This window comes from Neofelis nebulosa, chromosome 16, assembly GCF_028018385.1.
Source record: "Neofelis nebulosa isolate mNeoNeb1 chromosome 16, mNeoNeb1.pri, whole genome shotgun sequence".
In the NCBI taxonomy this organism is placed as follows: Eukaryota; Metazoa; Chordata; class Mammalia; order Carnivora; family Felidae; genus Neofelis; species Neofelis nebulosa.
The window spans coordinates 64,184,646-64,205,023 of record NC_080797.1 but is presented as its reverse complement, the minus strand read 5'-3'; the positions used below and the strand labels follow the sequence as shown (position 1 = coordinate 64,205,023).

Here is a 20,378-nt window from a genome sequence, read left to right as displayed (position 1 = left end):
AGTGAAATACAGAAACAGGGCCTTATGATGACCAGCAGCGAGTCTGGGAGTCACAAGGAGATCACCAGGCCTACTGACTCAGAATCCACAGAATGATCCAGGATCCTGCTTCTATTCATTTTTTAAATTCCCACTAAAATTTGAAACACCTTTGGAGTACTTGGGTGGCTCAGTCGGTCAAGCATCTAACTCTTGGCTTTGGTTCAGGTCATGATCTCACAGTTTGTGGGTTCAAGCCCTGCATCGGGCTCCATGCTGAGAGTGCACAGCCTGCTTGGGATTCTCTCCCTCTCTCTCTGCCCCTCCCCTGCTCATCCTGTCTCCCTCTCTCAAAAATAAATAAATAAACTTAAAAAAAAATTTTGGAAAACCCTTAAATGGGGGCGCCTGGGTGGCTCCGTTGGTTGAGTGTCCGACTTTGGCTCAGGTCATGATCGATCTCATGGCTGAGCCCCGCGTCAGGCTCTGTGCTGACAGCTCAGAGCCTGGAGCCTGCTTCAGATTCTGTCTCCCTCTCTCTCTGCCCCTCCCCCACCACTCACACTCTGTCTCTCTCTTTCAAAAATAAACAAACATTTAAAAAAGTTTTTTTTTTAATTTTAAATGAATGATAGGGTTAATGAAGAATTTTAAGCAGACACATTCATTGTAGGCCCATATAAGGCAGATTTAAGAAAGACAAACCTCAGGGCAGGAAGAAAAAAGTAAGGAGGCAATACTAATGATGTGCAGCACTACAGCCTCCATCAATTGTGGCAAGAATAGAAAGGCGAAGGCTCAAATCTAAATCCCCAAGTCTAACTCTGGCTAACTTATATTGAAGAAGAAAAAAACCCAGCCCTAGCTCCTCTCCTGCAGTTACAACAGGACAGGCCTATTTTTTGTGATGAGGGAGAGAATTTCCCAAAATGGACATGAAATCGACATGTGCTTCATCAAATGTAATGTATAATTACACAGAAGTTTTTAAAATGCTTGACATAAAACATATACAGGTACTCACAATGACCTGGAGGACAGGTTTTATGGAAGTGTCTCCCTGTTGCATTATGGCCTGAAAGAGTAAACACAGAATGAGATCTACATTCAAATTATGACCAAATCTGACATATTTTTACAGTTTGGTATTTGTAATAAACCACAGATAACATTATTAAAGAGACTTTTCGGAGCATGTCATCTGAAATTCTAGTAAAGTTTTATCACTTGGATAAAATCATAAAAGCATAAAAGTGCAATACTTGGCTTAACAAGAATACAATTACTGCATCCAAAATACAGGCATCACATGTGTGCTCATTCAGAACAGCACATTAATTTGCCTATAGGGCCCATTAATAGATAATTAGAGGGGCGCCTGAGTGGCTCAGTCGGTTGAGCGTCTGACTTCAGCTCAGGTCGTGATCTTGCAGTTTGTGAGTTCGAGCCCTGTGTCGGGCTCTGTGCTGATAGCCTGGAGCCTGCTTCGGATTCTGTGTCTCCTTCTCTCTCTGCCCATCCCCCACTTCCCTGTCTCTCAAAAATAAATAAATAAATGTAAAAATAAAAAAAATAATAATTAGGTAAGTATGGGAAATCTTTAAAATAATATTATGCAGCCTTAAAGAGATGTGTATGTAACACTGGTTGCCTCTTTTGAGAGAACTGGCGAGTAGGGCCATAGGTGGGAGGGAGACCTCACACTGAATCCAATTTTTATATCTTTTGCATTTTTTTTTTTTAAAGTAAGCTTCACGCCCAGCACAGAGCCCAACGGGGGACTTGAATTCACAATCCTGAGATCAAGACCTAAGCTAAGATCAAGAGTCGGACACTCAACTGACTGAGCCACCTAAGCACCCAAAACCATTTGGATTTTAAATCTCATGTCTCTATTAGCAATTATGAAAATAGTATCTACAAAAAACAGACCACCAATCAGGTTTTTAGTTTGTTTTTAAAAAGCCACCATTTAAAGGTAACCATCAGAGGGGTCCCTGGCTGGCTCAGTCAGTGGAACATGCAACTCTTGATCTCAGGGTCGTGAGTTTGAGCCCCACATTGGCCCTGGAGCCTACTTATAAATAAAAAAGTAAAAAATCCGTTTAAGAAATTTTAAAAAACAAAGGTAATCATCAGAAAAAAACCAACAGCAGTGAATACTGGTTCTCTGACCTCTGCTCTTGCCCATGCTGAAATAAACAGCACCACCAACGAAAAAACTGGACAAAAATACATAAACTTTTCAAATACTGGACAACAGGCAGAGCAAGACTGTGGTCCCTGAAAAAAGAGAAACGAATGAGGGGAACACTACAATCCTCCTGGCTTTCTGCACAGAGGCACTCTTGGATCACAGCGTGGAGAGGGAACCCAAGAAGAACGTGGCAGTCCTACTGAGCAGAGTTCAGGGAGGCAACTTCGTTGGATTTCGTGGATGCAGAATACCAGAGATGACAAGCTACACAGAGTTAGAGCCTCAATAACCCACACAGGGGTTCCCAGGAGTCTCTGGCTGACTTCTAAGTTGTGGATACACAAAATGAGACTCCACATGGCCAGGCAAAGATTAAGTATTAGCTATAAACTGAAAAATGAGTGGAGCTCACACAGGCTAGAACACAGCTGAGCTCTCACCAGCCTGAGTGCAGAAAACTCAATAAACACCTGCTGCTTTCAGTAGAAACCCCAGAAAGGTCATGCTTCAGAAACAGGACTAAACTAGACCCAAAGTAAAAGCTATTCTGGACCCATTCCAATCTCCAAGGGATCAGCTGATTTGTAAGTCAATGAATCAACAATCTGCCAAAACAACTCCATATTCTTTATAGAAAATTTTAAATATTCTGTGGAACAACATGGGAAGTAGGCAAAAAGTACTTCTGCCACATACTGGAGTACTGGCTGTCACCACTTGTGCAACTGTTTGAGCTGTGAGTTGAACTAGCCACTTTTTTCATGGAACATCATTTTTACTTGAAAGGCCAAATGACAAACTGGTTATTCAAACTTTGGAACTGAGTAAATCTTTTCTCAAAAAAAATAAAGTGACGGGCACTTAGGTGGCTCAGTCAGTTATGCATCTGACTTCTGCTCAGGTCATGATCTCGCAGTTCACTGAGTTAGAGCCCTGCAGGAGCCCACTTCAGATCCTCTGTCCCCTCCTCTCTCTGCCCCCCACCCTCCCGTCGCGCTTGTGCACGCTAAACATTAAAAAATGAAAGACAAGTATTCTAAGATCAAAACATTCAATGGTGAGTACAGCATAACATGTAGACTTGTCCAATTGCTGTGCTGTACACCTAAAACATTAATATAACATTGTGTATCAACCATACTTCAATTAAAAAAGAGAGAGGGGGGCTCCTGGGTGGCTCAGTCAGTTAAGCATCTGACTCTCGATTTTGGCTGAGGTCACGATCTCAATGTTTGTGGGATCGAATCCCTCATAGGGCTCTGCGATGATAGTGCAGAGCCCGCTTGGGATTCTCTCCCTCTCTCTGCCCCTCCCCTACTTGTGCTCTGTCTCTGTTTCTCAAAATAAATAAAATGAAAAAATAAAAAATAAATTATAAAAAAACAAGAAGAGAACCACCATGTTTTAGACTATTTGTGTCCCACCTCCCCAAATTCATATGTTGAAGCCCAAACCCCCAATGTGATGACATTAGAAGGTGGGGCCTTTGGAGGTAATTTGTTTTAATAAGGTCATGAAGGTGGAGCCCCCACATTGGAATTCATGCCCTTAGAAGAAGAGACACCTTGGGGCACCTGGGTGGCTCAGTCATTTGGGCATGGCAGCAGGGGTGTCAGCACAGAGCCTGCTTGGGTTTCTCTCGCTCTCTCTCTGCCCCTCCCCAGCTTGCACGCACACACATGCTCTCTCTCTCTCTCTCTCTCAAAATAAACAGACATAAAAAAAAAAAAAAAAGGAGATACCAGAGCTCTCTCTTCCCATATACAAAGAAGAAGTCATGTGGGCACATGGTGAGATAATGGTAGCTACAAGCCAGAAACACAGCCCTCACCCAGAAATGAATCTGCTGACACCTCAATCTTGGGTTTCCCAACCTCTGGAGTTGTGAGAAATCAATCTGTTCTCTACACCATCCAGTCTAAAGTATTTTGTAATAGGGGCACCTGACTGACTCAGTTGGAAGAGCATGTGACTCTTGATAGGGGTGTTGTGAGTTCAAGCCCCACATTTGGTGAAGCAAATACTTAGAACAACAAAACTTGAAGAAAAAAAAAAAGTGTTTTGTAATGGTTGTCCAAACTAAGATGAACTGCTCTAAAGCACTCCTTAAAAAAAAGTATAGCTCATAAATCAATAGTGGAAATCAATTCAAATCATAAAAAATACTCAAATAATCCACAAGTCAGGAAAAGCTAAACCACAAAACAACAACCAACAGATGGGACAAAGAGAAAACAAGTAACAGAACAAAAAACTTACACCCAAACATGTAACTATACTAAGTACAAATGGTTCAAGTACTCCAAGTAAAAGGCAAAAATTGTCAAAATGAATAAGATCCAACTATCTGCTGTCTACAAGAACTGCACTTCAAATATAAAGACACAGGTTAAAAATTAAACACTGGAAAAAGCTGCATCATTACTGGCAGGCAAAGAAGGCTTCAGGACAAAGAATATTACCAGGGATAAAAAAGGACATTTCCTAATAATGGGGTTGATTCCTGAAGAAGGCACAACAATGATAAATATATACACCTAATAACAAAGTTTCAAAAGACATGAAGCAAAACTCTACAGAGTTAAGAGAAATAGACAAGTCCATCATTATCATTGGTGGTCTCAACTTCCTTCCCTCAGGATGGAAAAAGCAAAGAGATAAAAAAAAAATATATGTAGAAGAACATAAAAGATTTAACTATTAACCAACTTGACCTAATTAGATCATCTAACAATTGCAGAATAAACATTCTTTTAAGTGCCCCTGGAACATTTTCATCAAGGTTCCATAAGTTGGGCAATATAACAAGTCTCAATGAATGTTAAAAGACTGAATTCAGAGAGTACGTTATCTGACCACACTGGAATGAAACTAAAAATCCTAACAATAGGATATCTACAAAATTTCCAAATACTTGGGAACTAAGCAGTAAACTTCTATTTTTTTTAAACCCAACATGGGGCTCAAACTCACAACCCCAAGATCAAGAGTCACATGCTCTACCTACTGAGCCAGCCAGGTGCCCCGCGAACAGTAAACTTCTTTAATAACCCATCTATTGAGAAAGAAATCACAAGAGAAATTAGAAAGTATTATTAACAGAATGAAAATGAAAATACAATCTATCTAAACTTATAGGATTTGCTAGAGCAATGCTTCAAGGGAAAATTACAGCTTTAATCCTTAGAGAAGAAAAAAATCCAAAATCAATTATATAACCTTCTACCAGAAGAAGCCAGAAAAGAATAAACTAAACTCAAGCATACAGAAGGAAGGAAACCATAAAAGAGCAAAAAATCAACAAAATAGAAAATGGATAAACAACAGGAAAAAACAATTGAACTAAAAGCTGGTTCTTTGAAAATATCAATAAAATTGATAAAACTCCAGCTAGTCTGGCCAAGAAAAAGAAACAAATATTCTCAATATCAGAAATGAAAAATGCATCACTATATATCATATACGTTAGATTATATATACAAGAGATAATGGAATATTAGGAACAACTTTATGAAAAAGATAAAATGGCTAAGTCCCTTGAAAAACACAAATTATCAAAACTGACATACAAAATGCAGAGAATCTAGACAGTACCATATCCATTAAAAAAAACCTGATTTTATAATTTAAAATATTCCAACAGAGGGGGCGTATGGGTAGTTCATGGGTTAAGCATCCAATTTGATCTCAGCTCTGGTCTTGATCTCAGGGTCATGAGCTGAAACCCCATGTTTGGCATAGAGCCTACTAAAAAAAAAGTGGGGGGAGGTTTCCTGGGTGGCTCAGTCAGTTAAGCACCAAGCTCTTGATTTTGGTCAGGTCATGATCTCATGATTCATGAGATCGAGCCCCACATCAGACTCTGGGCTGACAGCGCAGAACCTGCTTGGGATTCTCTCTCTCTCTCTCTCTCTCTCTCTCTCTCTCTGCCCCTCCCCTGCTCGTGTGCTCTCTCTCTCTCTCAAAATAAATAAATATATTTTTTTAATAAAGAAAAAAATACTAATCTTGCATAAACTGTCAAGAAATAGAAGAGAACACTTTTGAACTCATTTTATGATGTCATTAGTTTTACCGGAGAGAAAAAAAACAAAGTCGTTCTAAGAGAAAAAACACAGATCTATATTCCACTACAAAATAAAACTACACATTCACTAGGATGGTTAAACTTAAAAAGACTGACAAAATTAAGTGTTGGCAAAGATATGGAGCAACTAGAATTCTCACAATCGATTTAGAAAACAGTCTAGCACCCAGAAAACCGCCAGAGGATTAGCAGAACGGAGTCTCCGGAGCCAAGCGCAGACGAGAGGCCCACGGAAGAGGATGACATGATATTATACATGGAAAATCCGACAGACTCCACCAAAAGTCTGCTAGAACTGATACATGAATTCAGCAAAGTTGCCGGATACAAAATCAATGTACAGAAATCAGTTGCATTCTTATACACGAACAATGAAGCAACAGAAAGACAAATAAAGAAACTGATCCCATTCACAATTGCACCAAGAAGCATAAAATACCTAGGAATAAATCTAACCAAAGATGTAAAAGATTTGTATGCTGAAAACTATAGAAAGCTTATGCAGGTAATTGAAGAAGATATAAAGAAATGGAAAGACATTCCCTGCTCATGGATTGGAAGAATAAATATTGTCAAAATGTCAATACTACCCAAAGCTATCTACACATTCAATGCAATCCCAATCAAAATTGCACCAGCATTCTTCTCGAAACTAGAACAAGCAATCCTAAAATTCATATGGAACCACAAAAGGCCCCGAATAGCCAAAGTAATTTTGAAGAAGAAGACCAAAGCAGGAGGCATCACAATCCCAGACTTTAGCCTCTACTACAAAGCTGTCATCATCAAGACAGCATGGTATTGGCATAAAAACAGACACATAGACCAATGGAATCGAATAGAAACCCCAGAACTAGACCCACAAACGTATGGCCAACTCATTTTTGACAAAGCAGGAAAGAACATCCAATGGAAAAAAGACAGTCTCTTTAACAAATGGTGCTGGGAGAACTGGACAGCAACATGCAGAAGGTTGAAACTAGACCACTTTCTCACACCATTCACAAAAATAAACTCAAAATGGATAAAGGACCTGAATGTGAGACAGGAAACCATCAAAACCTTAGAGGAGAAAGCAGGAAAAGACCTCTCTGACCTCAGCCGTAGCAATCTCTTACTCGACACATCCCCAAAGGCAAGGGAATTAAAAGCAAAAGTGAATTACTGGGACCTTATGAAGATAAAAAGCTTCTGCACAGCAAAGGAAACAACCAACAAAACTAAAAGGCAACCAACGGAATGGGAAAAGATATTTGCAAATGACACATCGGACAAAGGGCTAGTATCCAAAATCTATAAAGAGCTCATCAAACTCCACACCCGAAAAACAAATAACCCAGTGAAGAAATGGGCAGAAAACATGAATAGACACTTCTCTAAAGAAGACATCCGGATGGCCAACAGGCACATGAAAAGATGTTCAACGTCGCTCCTCATCAGGGAAATACAAATCAAAACCACACTCAGATACCACCTCACACCAGTCAGAGTGGCCAAAATGAAGAAATCAGGAGACTATAGATGCTGGAGAGGATGTCGAGAAACGGGAACCCTCTTGCACTGTTGGTGGGAATGCAAATTGGTGCAGCCGCTCTGGAAAGCAGTGTGGAGGTTCCTCAGAAAATTAAAAATAGACCTACCCTATGACCCAGCAATAGCACTGCTAGGAATTTATCCAAGGGATACAGGAGTACTGATGCATAGGGGCACTTGTACCCCAATGTTTATAGCAGCACTCTCAACAATCGCCAAATTATGGAAAGAGCCTAAATGTCCATCAACTGATGAATGGATAAAGAAATTGTGGTTTATATACACAATGGAATACTACGTGGCAATGAGAAAGAATGAAATATGGCCTTTTGTAGCAACGTGGATGGAACTGGAGAGTTTGATGCTAAGTGAAATAAGCCATACAGAGAAAGACAGATACCATATGGTTTCACTCTTATGTGGATCCTGAGAAACGTAACAGAAACCCATGGGGGAGGGGAAGGGAAAAAAAAAAAAAAAGAGGTTAGAGTGGGAGAGAGCCAAAGCATAAGAGACTGTTAAAAACTGAGAACAAACTGAGGGTTGATGGGGGGTGGGAGGGAGGGCAGGGTGGGTGATGGGTATTGAGGAGGGCACCTTTTGGGATGAGCACTGGGTGTTGTATGGAAACCAATTTGACAGTAAATTTCATATATTAAAAAATAAAAATAAAAAAATAAAATAAAATAAAATAAAATAAAATAATTAAATAAATAAATAAATAAATAAATAAAAAAAGAAAACAGTCTAGCAATTTCTTATGAACATTCACTGAACATGTAACTCAGCAATTACATTCCTAAGTATTTATCCCAGAGAAATAAAAATATATTTCTACAAAAAGATTTGTATGTGAATGTTCACAGCATCTTCGTTTGTAATGGCCAAAAAATGAAAATAACCCAAATGTTTAACAATAGGTAAATTAAACAAATTGATTATTCACAATAAAAGGCAAAAAAAGGCTCAAACTACTGAAACAACATGGATAAATCTCAAAAAACATTTTGCTAGACAAAGAAGCCAGACACAAGTTTATATGAAGTTTTAGAACAGTCAAGGGGCACCTGGGTGGCTCAGCTGGGCGTCCGACTCTTGGTTTTGGCTCAGGTCATGGTCTTGCGTTTCATGGGTTTGATCCCCGCATTGGGCTCTGTGCTGACAGTGCAGAGCCTGCTTGAGATTCTCTCTCTCTGCCCCTTCCCTGCTTGCTCTGTCTCTCTCAAAAATGAATAAACTTAAAAAAAAAATAGAACAGTTAAAACTAGGGGTGCCTGGGTGGCTCAGTTGGTTAAGCGTCTGACTTCAGCTCAGGTCATGATCTCACAGCTCACGAGTTTGAGCCCCGCATCAGGCTCTGTGCTGACAGTTCAGAGCCTGCAGCCTGCTTTGGATTCTGTGTCTCCCTCTCTCTCTGCCCCTCCCCTGCTCACACTCTGTCTCTCTCTCTCAAAAACAAACACTAAAAAAAATTTTTTTAGGATAGTTAAAACTAACCTATAAAGATAAAAAACAGAAGTTAAAACTCTGGTTTGTCTAGGTTGGCATTACAGGGTGGGGAATTTGCCAAAGCTTGTCAAACTGCACACATGTTGAGCTTTGTTATATGTATTTATTATACATATCACAGTTTTATGGTGTGTAAATCACACTGAATTTCAATACAGTATGAATTTTTAAAAGTTTCTAGGGAACGGAACTGGGGCAGGGTGTGGCCAAACATCAATAATTTCATCAAACACCTTCCTGTTCTATTTCATTTAAAAACCACACGCATGAAATCATAGCAGAAAACTTTCCCAACCTGGGGAAAGACACAGACATCAAAATCCAGGAGATACAGAGAACTATCATTTAGATTCAACAAAACCAACCATCAACAAGGCATATCATAGTCAAATTCACAAAACACACAGGCAAGGAAAGAATTACGAAAGTGGCACGGGAAAAAAAGTCCTTAACCTATAAGGGAAGACAGATCAGGTTCGCAGCAGACCTATCCACAGAAAGTTGGCAGGCCAGAAAGGAGTGGCAGGATATATTCAACGCGCTGAATTGGAAAAATATGCAGCCAAGAATTCTCTATCCAGCAAGGCTGTCATTCAAAATAGGAGAGATAAAGAGTTTCCCAGACAAACAAACACTAAAGGAGTTTGTGATCACTAAACCAGCTCTGCAAGAAATTTCCAGGGGGACTCTCTGAGGGGAGAAAAGATGAAACAAAACAAAAAGGACCAAAAGCAACAAAGACTAGAAAGGACCAGAGAACACCACCAGAAACTCCCAACTCCACAGGCAACACAATGGCAGCAAATTCATATCTTCCAGTACTCACTGTAAATGCCAATGCACTAAATGCTCCAATCAAAAGTAACAGAATGGATAAGAAAACAAGATCCATCTCTATATTGTTTACAAGAAACCCATTTTAGACCTAAAGACACCTCCAGATTGAAAGTATCTTCAAAGGGGCACTAAGGAATCTACTCCTGAAATCACTGTTGCACTACATGCTAACGAATTTGGATGTAAATTAAAAAAAAATAAAAAATTAAATTAAAAGGGGCGCCTGGGTGGCGCAGTTGGTTAAGCGTCCGACTTCAGCCAGGTCACGATCTCGCGGTCCGTGAGTTCGAGCCCCGCGTCGGGCTCTGGGCTGATGGCTCGGAGCCTGGAGCCTGTTTCCGATTCTGTGTCTCCCTCTCTCTCTGCCCCTCCCCCGTTCATGCTCTGTCTCTCTCTGTCCCAAAAATAAATAAAAAACGTTGAAAAAAAAAATTTAAAAAAAAAAATTAAAAATAAAAAAAAAATTAAATTAAAAGAAAAAAAGAAAAAAAAAAAAAGTATCTTCAGATGGAGAACCATCTATCATACTAATGGTCACCAAAAGAAAGCCAAATAGCCATACTTGTATCAGACAATCTAGATTTTAAAATAAAGACTGTAACAAGAGATGAAGAAGGGCATTACATTATAATTAAGGAGTCCATCCACCAAGAAGATCTAACAACTACAAACATTTATGCCCCCAACATGGAACTCCCAAATATATAAATCAATGAATCAGAAACATAAAGAAACTCATTGACAATAATACCATAATAATAGGGGACTTCAACACCCCACTTATAGCAATGGACAGATCACATAAGCAGAAAATCAACAAGGAAACAATGGCTCTGAATGACACACTGGACCAGATGGACTTAACAGATATATTCAGAACATTTCATCCTAAAGCAGTAGAATACGCATTTTTCTTGAGTGCACATGGAATATTCTCCAGAACAGATCACATACTGGGACACAAATCAGCCCTTAACAAGTACAAAAAGATTGAGATCATACCATGCATATTTTCAGACCACAATGCTATGAAACTCAAAATCAACCACAATAAAAAATTCGGAAAGACAACAAATACTTGGAGATTAAAGAACATCCTACTAAATAATGAATGGGTTAGCCAAGAAGTTAAAGAGAAAATTAAGAAGTACATGGAAGACAATGAAAATGGTAACACCGCAGCCCAAAACCTCTGGGATGCAGCAAAGGCAGTCATAAGAGGGAGGTATACAGCAATCCAGGCCTTCCTAAAAAAGAATAAAGGTCTCAGGTATACAACCTACTTTTACATCTTAAAGAGCTGGAAAAAGAACAGCAAATAAAACCCAAAGCCAGCAGAAGACAGGAAATAGTAAAGATTAGAGCAGAAATCAATGATATCAAAACCAAAAATATAGAATAGATCAATGAAACCAGGAGCTGGTTCTTTGAAAGAATTAACAAAATTGATAAACCCTAGCCAGTTTGATCAAAAAGAAAAAGGAAAGGACCCAAATAAATGAAATAAAGAATGAAAGAGGAGAGATCACAACACGGCAGAAAGACAATAATATGAGAATATTATAAGCAATTATATGCCAATAAATTGAGCAATCTGGAAGAAATGGACAAATTCCTAGAAACATATAAACTACCAAAACTGAAACAGGAAGAAATCGCAAATCTGAACAGACCCATAACCGGTAAAAAAAACTGAATTAGTAATCAAAAATCTCCCAAATAAACAAGAGTCCAGGGCCAGATAGCTTTCCAGGGGAATTCCATCAACCATGTAAAGAAAGGTAAGACCTATTCTTTTGAAGCTGCTCCAAAAAATAGAAATGGAAGGAAAACTTCCAAACTCATTCCATGAGGCCAGCATTACCTGATTCCAAAACCAGACAAAGACCCCACTAAAAAGGAGAACTACAGATAAATTTCCCTGATGAACAGGGATGCAAAAATCCTCAACAAGGTACTAGCCAACCGGATCCAACAACACATTAAAAGAATTATTCACCACGATCAAGTGGGATTTATACCTGGGACGCAGGGCTGGTTCAGTATCTGCAAATCAATCAATGTGATACATCACATTAATAAAAGAAAGGACAGGAACCACATGATCCTCTCAGTAGATAAAGAGAAAGCATTTGACAAAATACAGCATCCTTTCTTAATAAAAACCCGTAAGAAAGTAGGGATAGAAGGATCATACCTCAAGATCATAAAAGCCATATACAAAAGACCCACCGCTAATACTATCCTCCATAGGGAAAAACTGAGAGCTTTCCCCCTAAGGTCAGGAACATGACAGGGATGTCCACTCTTGCCACTGTTATTCAACACAGTATTCGAAGTCCTGGCCTCAGGAGTCAGACAACATAAAGAAATAAAAGGCATCCAAATCGGCCAGGAGGAAGTCAAACTTTCACCTTCACAGAAGACATGATACCCTATGTGGAAAACCCAAAGATTCCACCAAAAAATTGCCAGAACTGATCCATGAATTCAGCAAAGTTGCAGGATATAAAATCAATGCAGAGAAATCGGTTGCATTTCTATACACTAATAATGAAGCAGCAGAAAGAGAAATCAAGGAATTGATCCCATGTACAATTACACCAAAAACCACAAAAATACCTAGGAGTAAACCTAACCAAAGAGGAGAAAAATCTATACACTGAAAACTATAGAAAGCTTATGAAAGAAATTGAAGATACCAAAAAATGGAAAATATTTCATGCTCACTGATTGGAAGAAAAAATATTGTTAAAATGTCGATACTGCCCAAAGCAATGTACATATTCAATGCAATCGCTATCAAAATAACACCAGCATTCTTCACAGAGCTAGAACAAACAATCCTAAAATTTGTATGGAACCAAAAAGACCCCAAATAGCCAAATCAATCCTGAAAAAGAAAACCAAAGCTGGAGGCATCATAATCCTGGACTTCAAGATGTATTACAAAGCTGTAATCATCAAGACAGTATGGAACTGGCACAAAAACAGACACTCAGATCAACAGAACAGAATACAGAACCCAGAAATGGACCCACAAATGTATGGCTAACTGATCTTTGACAAAACAGGGAAGAATATACAATGGAATACAGTCTCTTCAGCAAATGGTGCTGGGAAAACTGGACAGCAACATGCAGAAAAATGAACCTGGACCACTTTCTTAAACCATACACAAAAATAAACTCAAAATAGATGAAAGACAAATGTAAGACAGGAAGCCATCAAAATCCTCGAGGAACAAGCAGGCAAAAACCTCTTTGATCTTAGCCACAGCAACTTCTTACTCAACACGTCTCCAGAGGTGAGGGAAACAAAAGCAAAAATGAACTACTGGGACCTCATCAAAATAAAAAGCTTCTGCACAGCGAAGGAAACAATCAGCAAAACTAAAAGGCAACCAACAGAATAGGAGAAGATATTTGCAAACGACATATCAGATAAAGGGTTAGTATCCAGAACCTATAAAGAACTTATCAAACTCAACACCCAAAACACATATAATCCAGTGAAGATATGGGCAAAAGACATGAATAGACACTTCTCCAAAGAAGACATCCAGATGGCTAACACATGAAAAAAGGCTCAATATCACTCATTATGAGGGAAATACAAATTAAAACCGCAATAAGATACCACCTCACACGTGTCAGAATGGTTCACATTAACAACTCAGGCAACAACAGATGTTGGCAAGGATGCAGAGAAAGAGGATCTCTTTTCCACTGCTGGTGGGAATGCAAACTGGTGCAGTCACTCTGGAAAACAGTATGGAGGTGCCTCAAAAATTTAAAAATAGAATTACCCCACGACCCAGCAATTGCACTACTAGGTATTTATCCCAGGGATACAGGTATGCTGTTTTGAAGGGGCACATGCACCCCAATGTTTATAGTAGTGCAATTGACAACAAAGTATGGAAAGAGCCCAATGTCCATCGATAGAAGAATTTTGATAAAGATGATGTGATATATATATATATACAATGGAGTATTACTCAGCAATCAAAAAGAACAAAATCTTGCCATTTGCAACTATGTGGATGGAACGAGAGGGTATTATGCTAAGCAAAATTAGTCAGAAAAAGACAAATATCATGACTTCATTCATATGGAATTTAAGATACAAAACAGATGAGGGGCACCCGGGTGGGTCGGTCGGTTAAGCGTCCAACTTCAGCTCAGGTCATGATCTCACAGTTTGTGAGTTCGAGCGCTGCATCAGGCCCTGTGCTGACAGCTTGGAGCTTGGAGCTTGGAGCCTGGAGCCTGCTTTGGATTCTGTGTCTCCCTCTCTCTCTATCCCTCCCCCACTCTCACTCTGTCTCTCTCTTGAATATAAATAAACATTAAAAAAAAAAAACAACAACAGATGAACATAAGGGAAGGGAAGCAAAAATAATATAAAAACAAGAAGGGGGACAAAACATAAGAGACTCTTAAATACAATGAACAAACTAAAGGTTGCTGGAGGGGTTGGGGGATGGGCTAAATGGGCAAGGGGCATTAAGGAAGACACTTGTTGAGATGAGCACTGGGTGTTATACATAGGGGATGAATCCCTGTAATCTACTCCTGAAATCATGATTGCACTATATGCTAACTTGGATGTAAATTTTAAAAAATAATAAAAACCACATGCATATATTAACTTATTACTGTTTAATTTGTGTCATCATAAATAGTGCATATAAGATTAAATCTTCTGGGACATATAACATGATATGTACATTTAAAATAAAATTGCCTCGGGACACCTTGGCTCAGTATGTTGAGCATCCAACTCTTTGATTCTGGCTCAGGTCATGATCTCGCAGTTTGTAGGATCCGACCTCACACTGGGCTCCATGCTGGGTTGGAGCTTGCTTGGGATTCTCTCTCCACCCAACCCCCCACCCTCCCACTGTGTGTGTCTGTGTGTCTGTGTCTCTCAAAATAAATTTTAAAAATATTTTAAAAAATACAAAGCAACAACCCAATTAAAAAATGGGCAAAAGACTTTAGAATAGACATTTTCCCAAAGACGTAGAGATGGCCAACAGATACATAGGATCCTCAACATCACTAATCATCATGGGAATGCAAATCAAAATCACAGATTGGCTACTATCAAAAAGACAAAAAATATGAAGTGTTGGCAAAGATGTGGACTAAAAGGAACTCTGGTACACTGTTGGTGGGGAATGTAAATTGGTGCAGTCACAACAGAAAACAGTGTGGAGGCCCATCAAAAAAATAAAAATCAAACTACCATATGACCCAGCAATTCCACTTCTGGGTAGGTACCTGAAGAAAATAAAAATACCAATTCAAAAAGACATATGCACCATTATGTTCAAAAAGCATTATTTACAATAGCAAAGATAAGGAAGGAAACCACATGTCCATAAACAGATGAACAAAGACACAGACATAAACATAGACACACACACACACACACACACACACACACACACACACACAGAGGAATATTACTCAACCATAAAAAAGAAATTTTGCCATTGTGACAACATGGATAGACCTAGACAGTATTATGCTAAATGAAATAATCCTGACAGAGAAGACAAATAACATGATGTCACTTACATGCTGAATCTATAAAATACAAAATAGAAACAGACAGATACAGGGAACAAACTACTGATTACAAGAGTGAGGAATGATTGGGGCTGTGGGTGAAATTTGTGAAGAGGATTAAGAGGTTCAGGCTTCCAGATTTAAAAAAAGAAAAAAGGGTCATGGGGATGTAATATACAACACAGGGAATTTAGTAACAATGTAATAACTTTGTATGGTGACAGACAGTAACCAGATTTATCATAGGGATCATTTCCTAACCTATAAAAATACCAAATCACTATGATGAACACCTAAAACTAATAGAATATTGTGTGTCAATTGTACATAAATTTTAAAAAATACAAAGCAACAGAATGTAGTAGTCAAGGGCACATCCATCCAAATCTTCACCCCATTGACAAATTATTTAACCTCTCTGCACTTTAATTTCAGTGCAGATGCAGGCAGGTAATTACAAAAATCTACCTTATGGGGTTACTGTAAGTACTGAGTATTATACATAAAGTATCTGGCACAATGGAAATGGCAAAAATATTAGTTCCCTTCTCTTTTCCTTATATTACCCAGTAACTTAAGATACAAACGCTATTTATCCTGTTTACCACAGTAGTTACATGCATAATCTCTTCTTTTATGATGTTAGCTCTTGCCCCAAATGTCTCTCCTATTTATGTGTCAGTTGCATACCCTTTGGGCCGGTGTCCTTTGAACTAAAATGATACTACTTGCTTTAGCTGATAATCAGAGTTGGCAAAGGTGCTCCACACTCAGTCACCACAGACACAAAAATTTTGTCGGGTTACCTGGGTGGCTCAGTCAGTTAAGCGTCTGACTCTTGATTTCAGCTTAGGTCATGATCTCAGTTTGTGAGTTCAAGTCCCACATCAGGCTCTGCACTGACAGCAGGGAGCCTGCTTGGTATTCTCTCTCCCGATCTCTCTGCCCCTCTCCAGTTCATACATAAGTGCACACTCTCTCTAAATAAATAAACAAATAAGTTAATAAACTGAAATAAAAAAATTTTTCTTCTTGGGGCGTCTGGGTGGCTCAGTTGGTTAAGCATCTGACTTCAGCTCAGGTCATGATCTCATGGTCTGTGAGTTTGAGCCCTGCGTCAGGCTCTCTGCTGTCGGCATAGAGCCCACTTCAGATCTTCTGTGTCCCCTGCCCCATCTCCCCCTCCCCCACTGGTTCTATCTCTCTCCCTCCCTCTCAAAAGTAAATAAATAGGGGCACCTGGGTGGCTCAGTCGGTCAAGGGTCCAACTTCGGCTCAGGTCATGATCTCCCAGTCTATGAGTTCAAGCCCCACGTTGGGCTCTCTGCTGTCAGCTCAGAGACTTCAGATCCTCTGTCCCCCTCTCTCTCTCTTCCCCTCCCCCACTCGTTCTCCCTCTCTCTCTCAAAATAAATAAATAAACTTAAAAAAAACCCACAGGTACTTTAAAATAATAATATTTTCTCTGACATAGGCCATAGCAACATCTTGCTGGCTATGTCTCATGAGGCAAGAGAAAGAAAAGCAAAAATAAACTATTGGGACTACATCAAAACAAAAAGTTCCTGCCCAGCTAAGGAAACAACAAAACTAAAAGGCAACCTACTGAATTGGAGAAGATATTTGCAAATGACATCCATAAAGGCTTAGTATCCAAAGTATATAAAAAACTGATACAACTCAACACCAAAACCCAAATAATCCAATTAAAAAATGGGCAGAAGATATGGACAGATGTTTCTCCAAGGAAGACATACAGATGGCCAACGTGCAAAAATGCTTAGTATTACTCATCATCAGGTTAATGCAAATTAAAACCACAATGAGATATCACCTCACACCTGGATGAGGATAAGATGAGAAAGGAATCCTCATGCACTGTTGGTGGGAATGCAAACTGCTGCAGCCACTATGGAAAACAGTATGAAAGTTAAAATAGAACTACCTTAGGATCCAGTAATGGCACTACTGGGTAGTTACCCAAAAAATATGAAAACACTAATTCAAAAGGATATATGAACCCCATGTTTACTGCAGCATTATTTACAATGGTCAAATTATGGAAACAGCCCAAGTGTTCATTGGTAAATGAATGGATAAAGAAGATACGGTACGTATATATATGATGGAATATTATTCAGCCATAAGAAAGAATGAAATCTTGCCATCTGCAACAACATGGATGGAGCTAGACGGTATAATGCTAGGCGAAATAAGTCAGAGAAAGACAAATACCATACGATTTCACTCATGTAGAACTTAAGAAACAAAACAAATGAGCAAATGAAACAAAGAGAAAGAGAAAGAGAGAGAGACAGAGAGAGACAAACCAAGAAACAGGCTCTTAATTATAGAGAACTGACAGTTACCAGAGAGGAGGTGGGGGGGGGGATGGGGGAAATAGGTGATGGGGATTAAGAGTGCACTTATCATGATGAGCACTGAGTAATGTATAGAATTGTTGAATCACTATATTGTACACCTAAAACTAATAGAAGTATGTTAACTACACTAGAATTAAAATTAAAAAAAAAAACTTTTTAAAAGCTGGAAAGGAAGCAAGAACAAGAGGGAATATGCAATGATGGGAATGGGGGGGGGGGGGTACACTGGGTGGAAGTGAGTAGTCCAGGCAAGAAATGATGATGCCAGAGTGGATGAAAGAGAAGTAGATGTATTTAAGAGAAATGTGTGGAGGTAAAACCAAATTCGGTGATGGACTGAACATCTAAAGTGATGGGAGTCTGTAAGAAGAATGATTCCCCAATTTCGGGCTAGCATACCTTAGTGGATAATGGTGCCATTCATCCCTTTAGGGAACACCAAGAGGCCCCAACTTACTAAAATAATGGATCTACTTTGGGATATGTTGAATTTAAAATCTCTTTGAGGTATCGGGTGGGCAGACAGAAAATAGAGGTTTGTCTTTCAGATAAAGGTGGCTCCAGAGGTGCCTGGGTGGCTCTGTTAGGCAACTTACTCTTCGTTAAGTCACAACTCACAACTTGTGAGTCCAGGCCCCGCATGAGCCCGCATAGGGCTCTGTGCTGACAGCCCAGAGCCTACTTGGGATTCTCTGTCTCTCTCCCTCTCTGCCCCTCTCCCGCTAGCGTTCTGTCTCTCAAAAATAAATAAACCAAAAGTTTTAAAAGGTGGGTCCGGACAAAGACACGTGTGTGCAACTGACATATAGATGGTAATGGTATGTCTTGGTAGAAGAGGGCCTAGAACATAACCTTGAGTAAACAACCTACAATGAGGGACCTGCAAACAAGACGAGGAAAGATCGGGCAAGCCAAGCCAAAAAAGCCAAAACATTAAGTTAAGAAGTAATGCTCAACACACTCAAACGCTGCTGAGAACTCTGTTGGTTAAGTTGAAAACTGAAAAGTGGCTGTTAAATTTAACGACTAGGAGGCACTGTTAACTTCAGCCAGCGTTCTTTCTATAGCGATCGAAGGGAACGATGGATTGGAGTCTGTTAATGGGTTAACCCGAGGTGTGCTGAAACGACAACTCTCGAGAAGTTTGCTGTGGACAAGGGGAGGGAAGGAGACAGAGACTAGCCAAAGGAGGGAGATGGGGGACAAACAAGTTCATTTTGCTTCGTTTTCTTAAGTACAAAAAACACGGGCATATTTAAAAGAGGACAGGAGAACTCCTTCGAGGAGAAAGTGATGATTTTAGGGAGTCACCCGACGGTTTCCTGTCCCACCCCCGTTATCTTCTCCCGCGTTCTCTCCCCATAGCCTCCAGCCTCTCTCGCCTTCTCCACCCCGACACGGCCAGGGCCCACAGCTACGCCAGGGCCCGCTGGCCCGCAGGTGTCTCCTCACCGCAATGGCCCCCTCGCTCAGGTGGCCCACCATGCCTCCGCCGCACCAACTCCCGCGCGACGGATCCTCCGCAGCCCCTGTTTCACTCCCGGGGCCCCGCGCGCTCCAAAGCTATTGGGCCAAGGAGCTACAGGCACCACCCCCGCTTTCCGACATGCGCAGGGCACGGAGGCGGGCTTAAGGGCGGAGCAGCCACCGCGTTGGCCGAGGAGCTGCGAGCAGCCCACGTGACACGCTTGAGCACTGGTTCAGGACCTAGTCTCCCAAGCGGCCTAGGGGCGGGGCCTGGGCCGCGGGGCGCGCGGAGGATGACGCGAGCGCTAACCAAGGGCGCGAGGTGCAGTTCCGGAAGCTTGCCGAGAGGCTTCTCGGTGGAAAGCCTGGCTCGGCCTTTGGCGGGCCGACTGGAAGAGAGAGCTGTTCCTTGATAACCCTGCTGCTGGCCATAGTCAAGCAGTAACTTGACTACTTTCTCAACCCAGGGCGGAGCTCCCGCCGGTGCTAGACCTTGAGCTTGGCACAGTGGGGATCTCTGAAGGTAAATAGAATCCAGTCCCTGCCCTCAGAGGAGAGTATGGTCTGTCCAGGGAGTTACCACAGTGAGGGGTCCTCACTCCATGTAGACATGATATGGGCCTCAGGAGAGACACAAAGTGTGCTGCGATCACAGATGGAAAATCAGGGAAGGCTTCCCAAAGGAGGTGCCATTCAAACTGAGCCCTGAAGGGTGTGTGCAGGTTTGTCAGGTGGACTGTAAGTGAGGATAAGGATGCGCCTGGATGAATGCGAAGCCTATGCACAAACTAGAGAGGTGAATAGCC

At 40.5% G+C, this 20,378-nt stretch overlaps 2 protein-coding genes across 4 annotated transcripts in view; one reads left to right on the top strand and one right to left on the bottom strand.

The window, feature by feature from the left end:
- RPA1 (replication protein A1) overlaps positions 1-19,713 on the bottom strand; it is a 79,088-nt gene extending 59,375 nt beyond the window's left edge. Inside the window, exons 1-2 of the mRNA XM_058705978.1 lie at positions 19,558-19,713; positions 1,004-1,054 (exon numbers count right to left, since the gene is read on the bottom strand). Of these exons, the coding sequence (XP_058561961.1) occupies positions 1,004-1,054; positions 19,558-19,590 (84 nt within the window). The 5' untranslated portion in view covers positions 19,591-19,713. The remainder of the gene's footprint in view (positions 1-1,003; positions 1,055-19,557) is intronic.
- A 139-nt stretch (positions 19,714-19,852) lies between these two features.
- The window catches only part of SMYD4 (SET and MYND domain containing 4), a 71,447-nt gene continuing 70,921 nt past the window's right edge, over positions 19,853-20,378 (top strand). The window contains exon 1 of one of the 3 annotated variants that reach the window (XM_058705026.1): positions 19,853-20,095. The gene's annotated coding sequence lies outside the window, so the exon portion shown is untranslated. The remainder of the gene's footprint in view (positions 20,096-20,378) is intronic. The other 2 variants (XM_058705029.1, XM_058705028.1) reach the window with 2 other exon arrangements.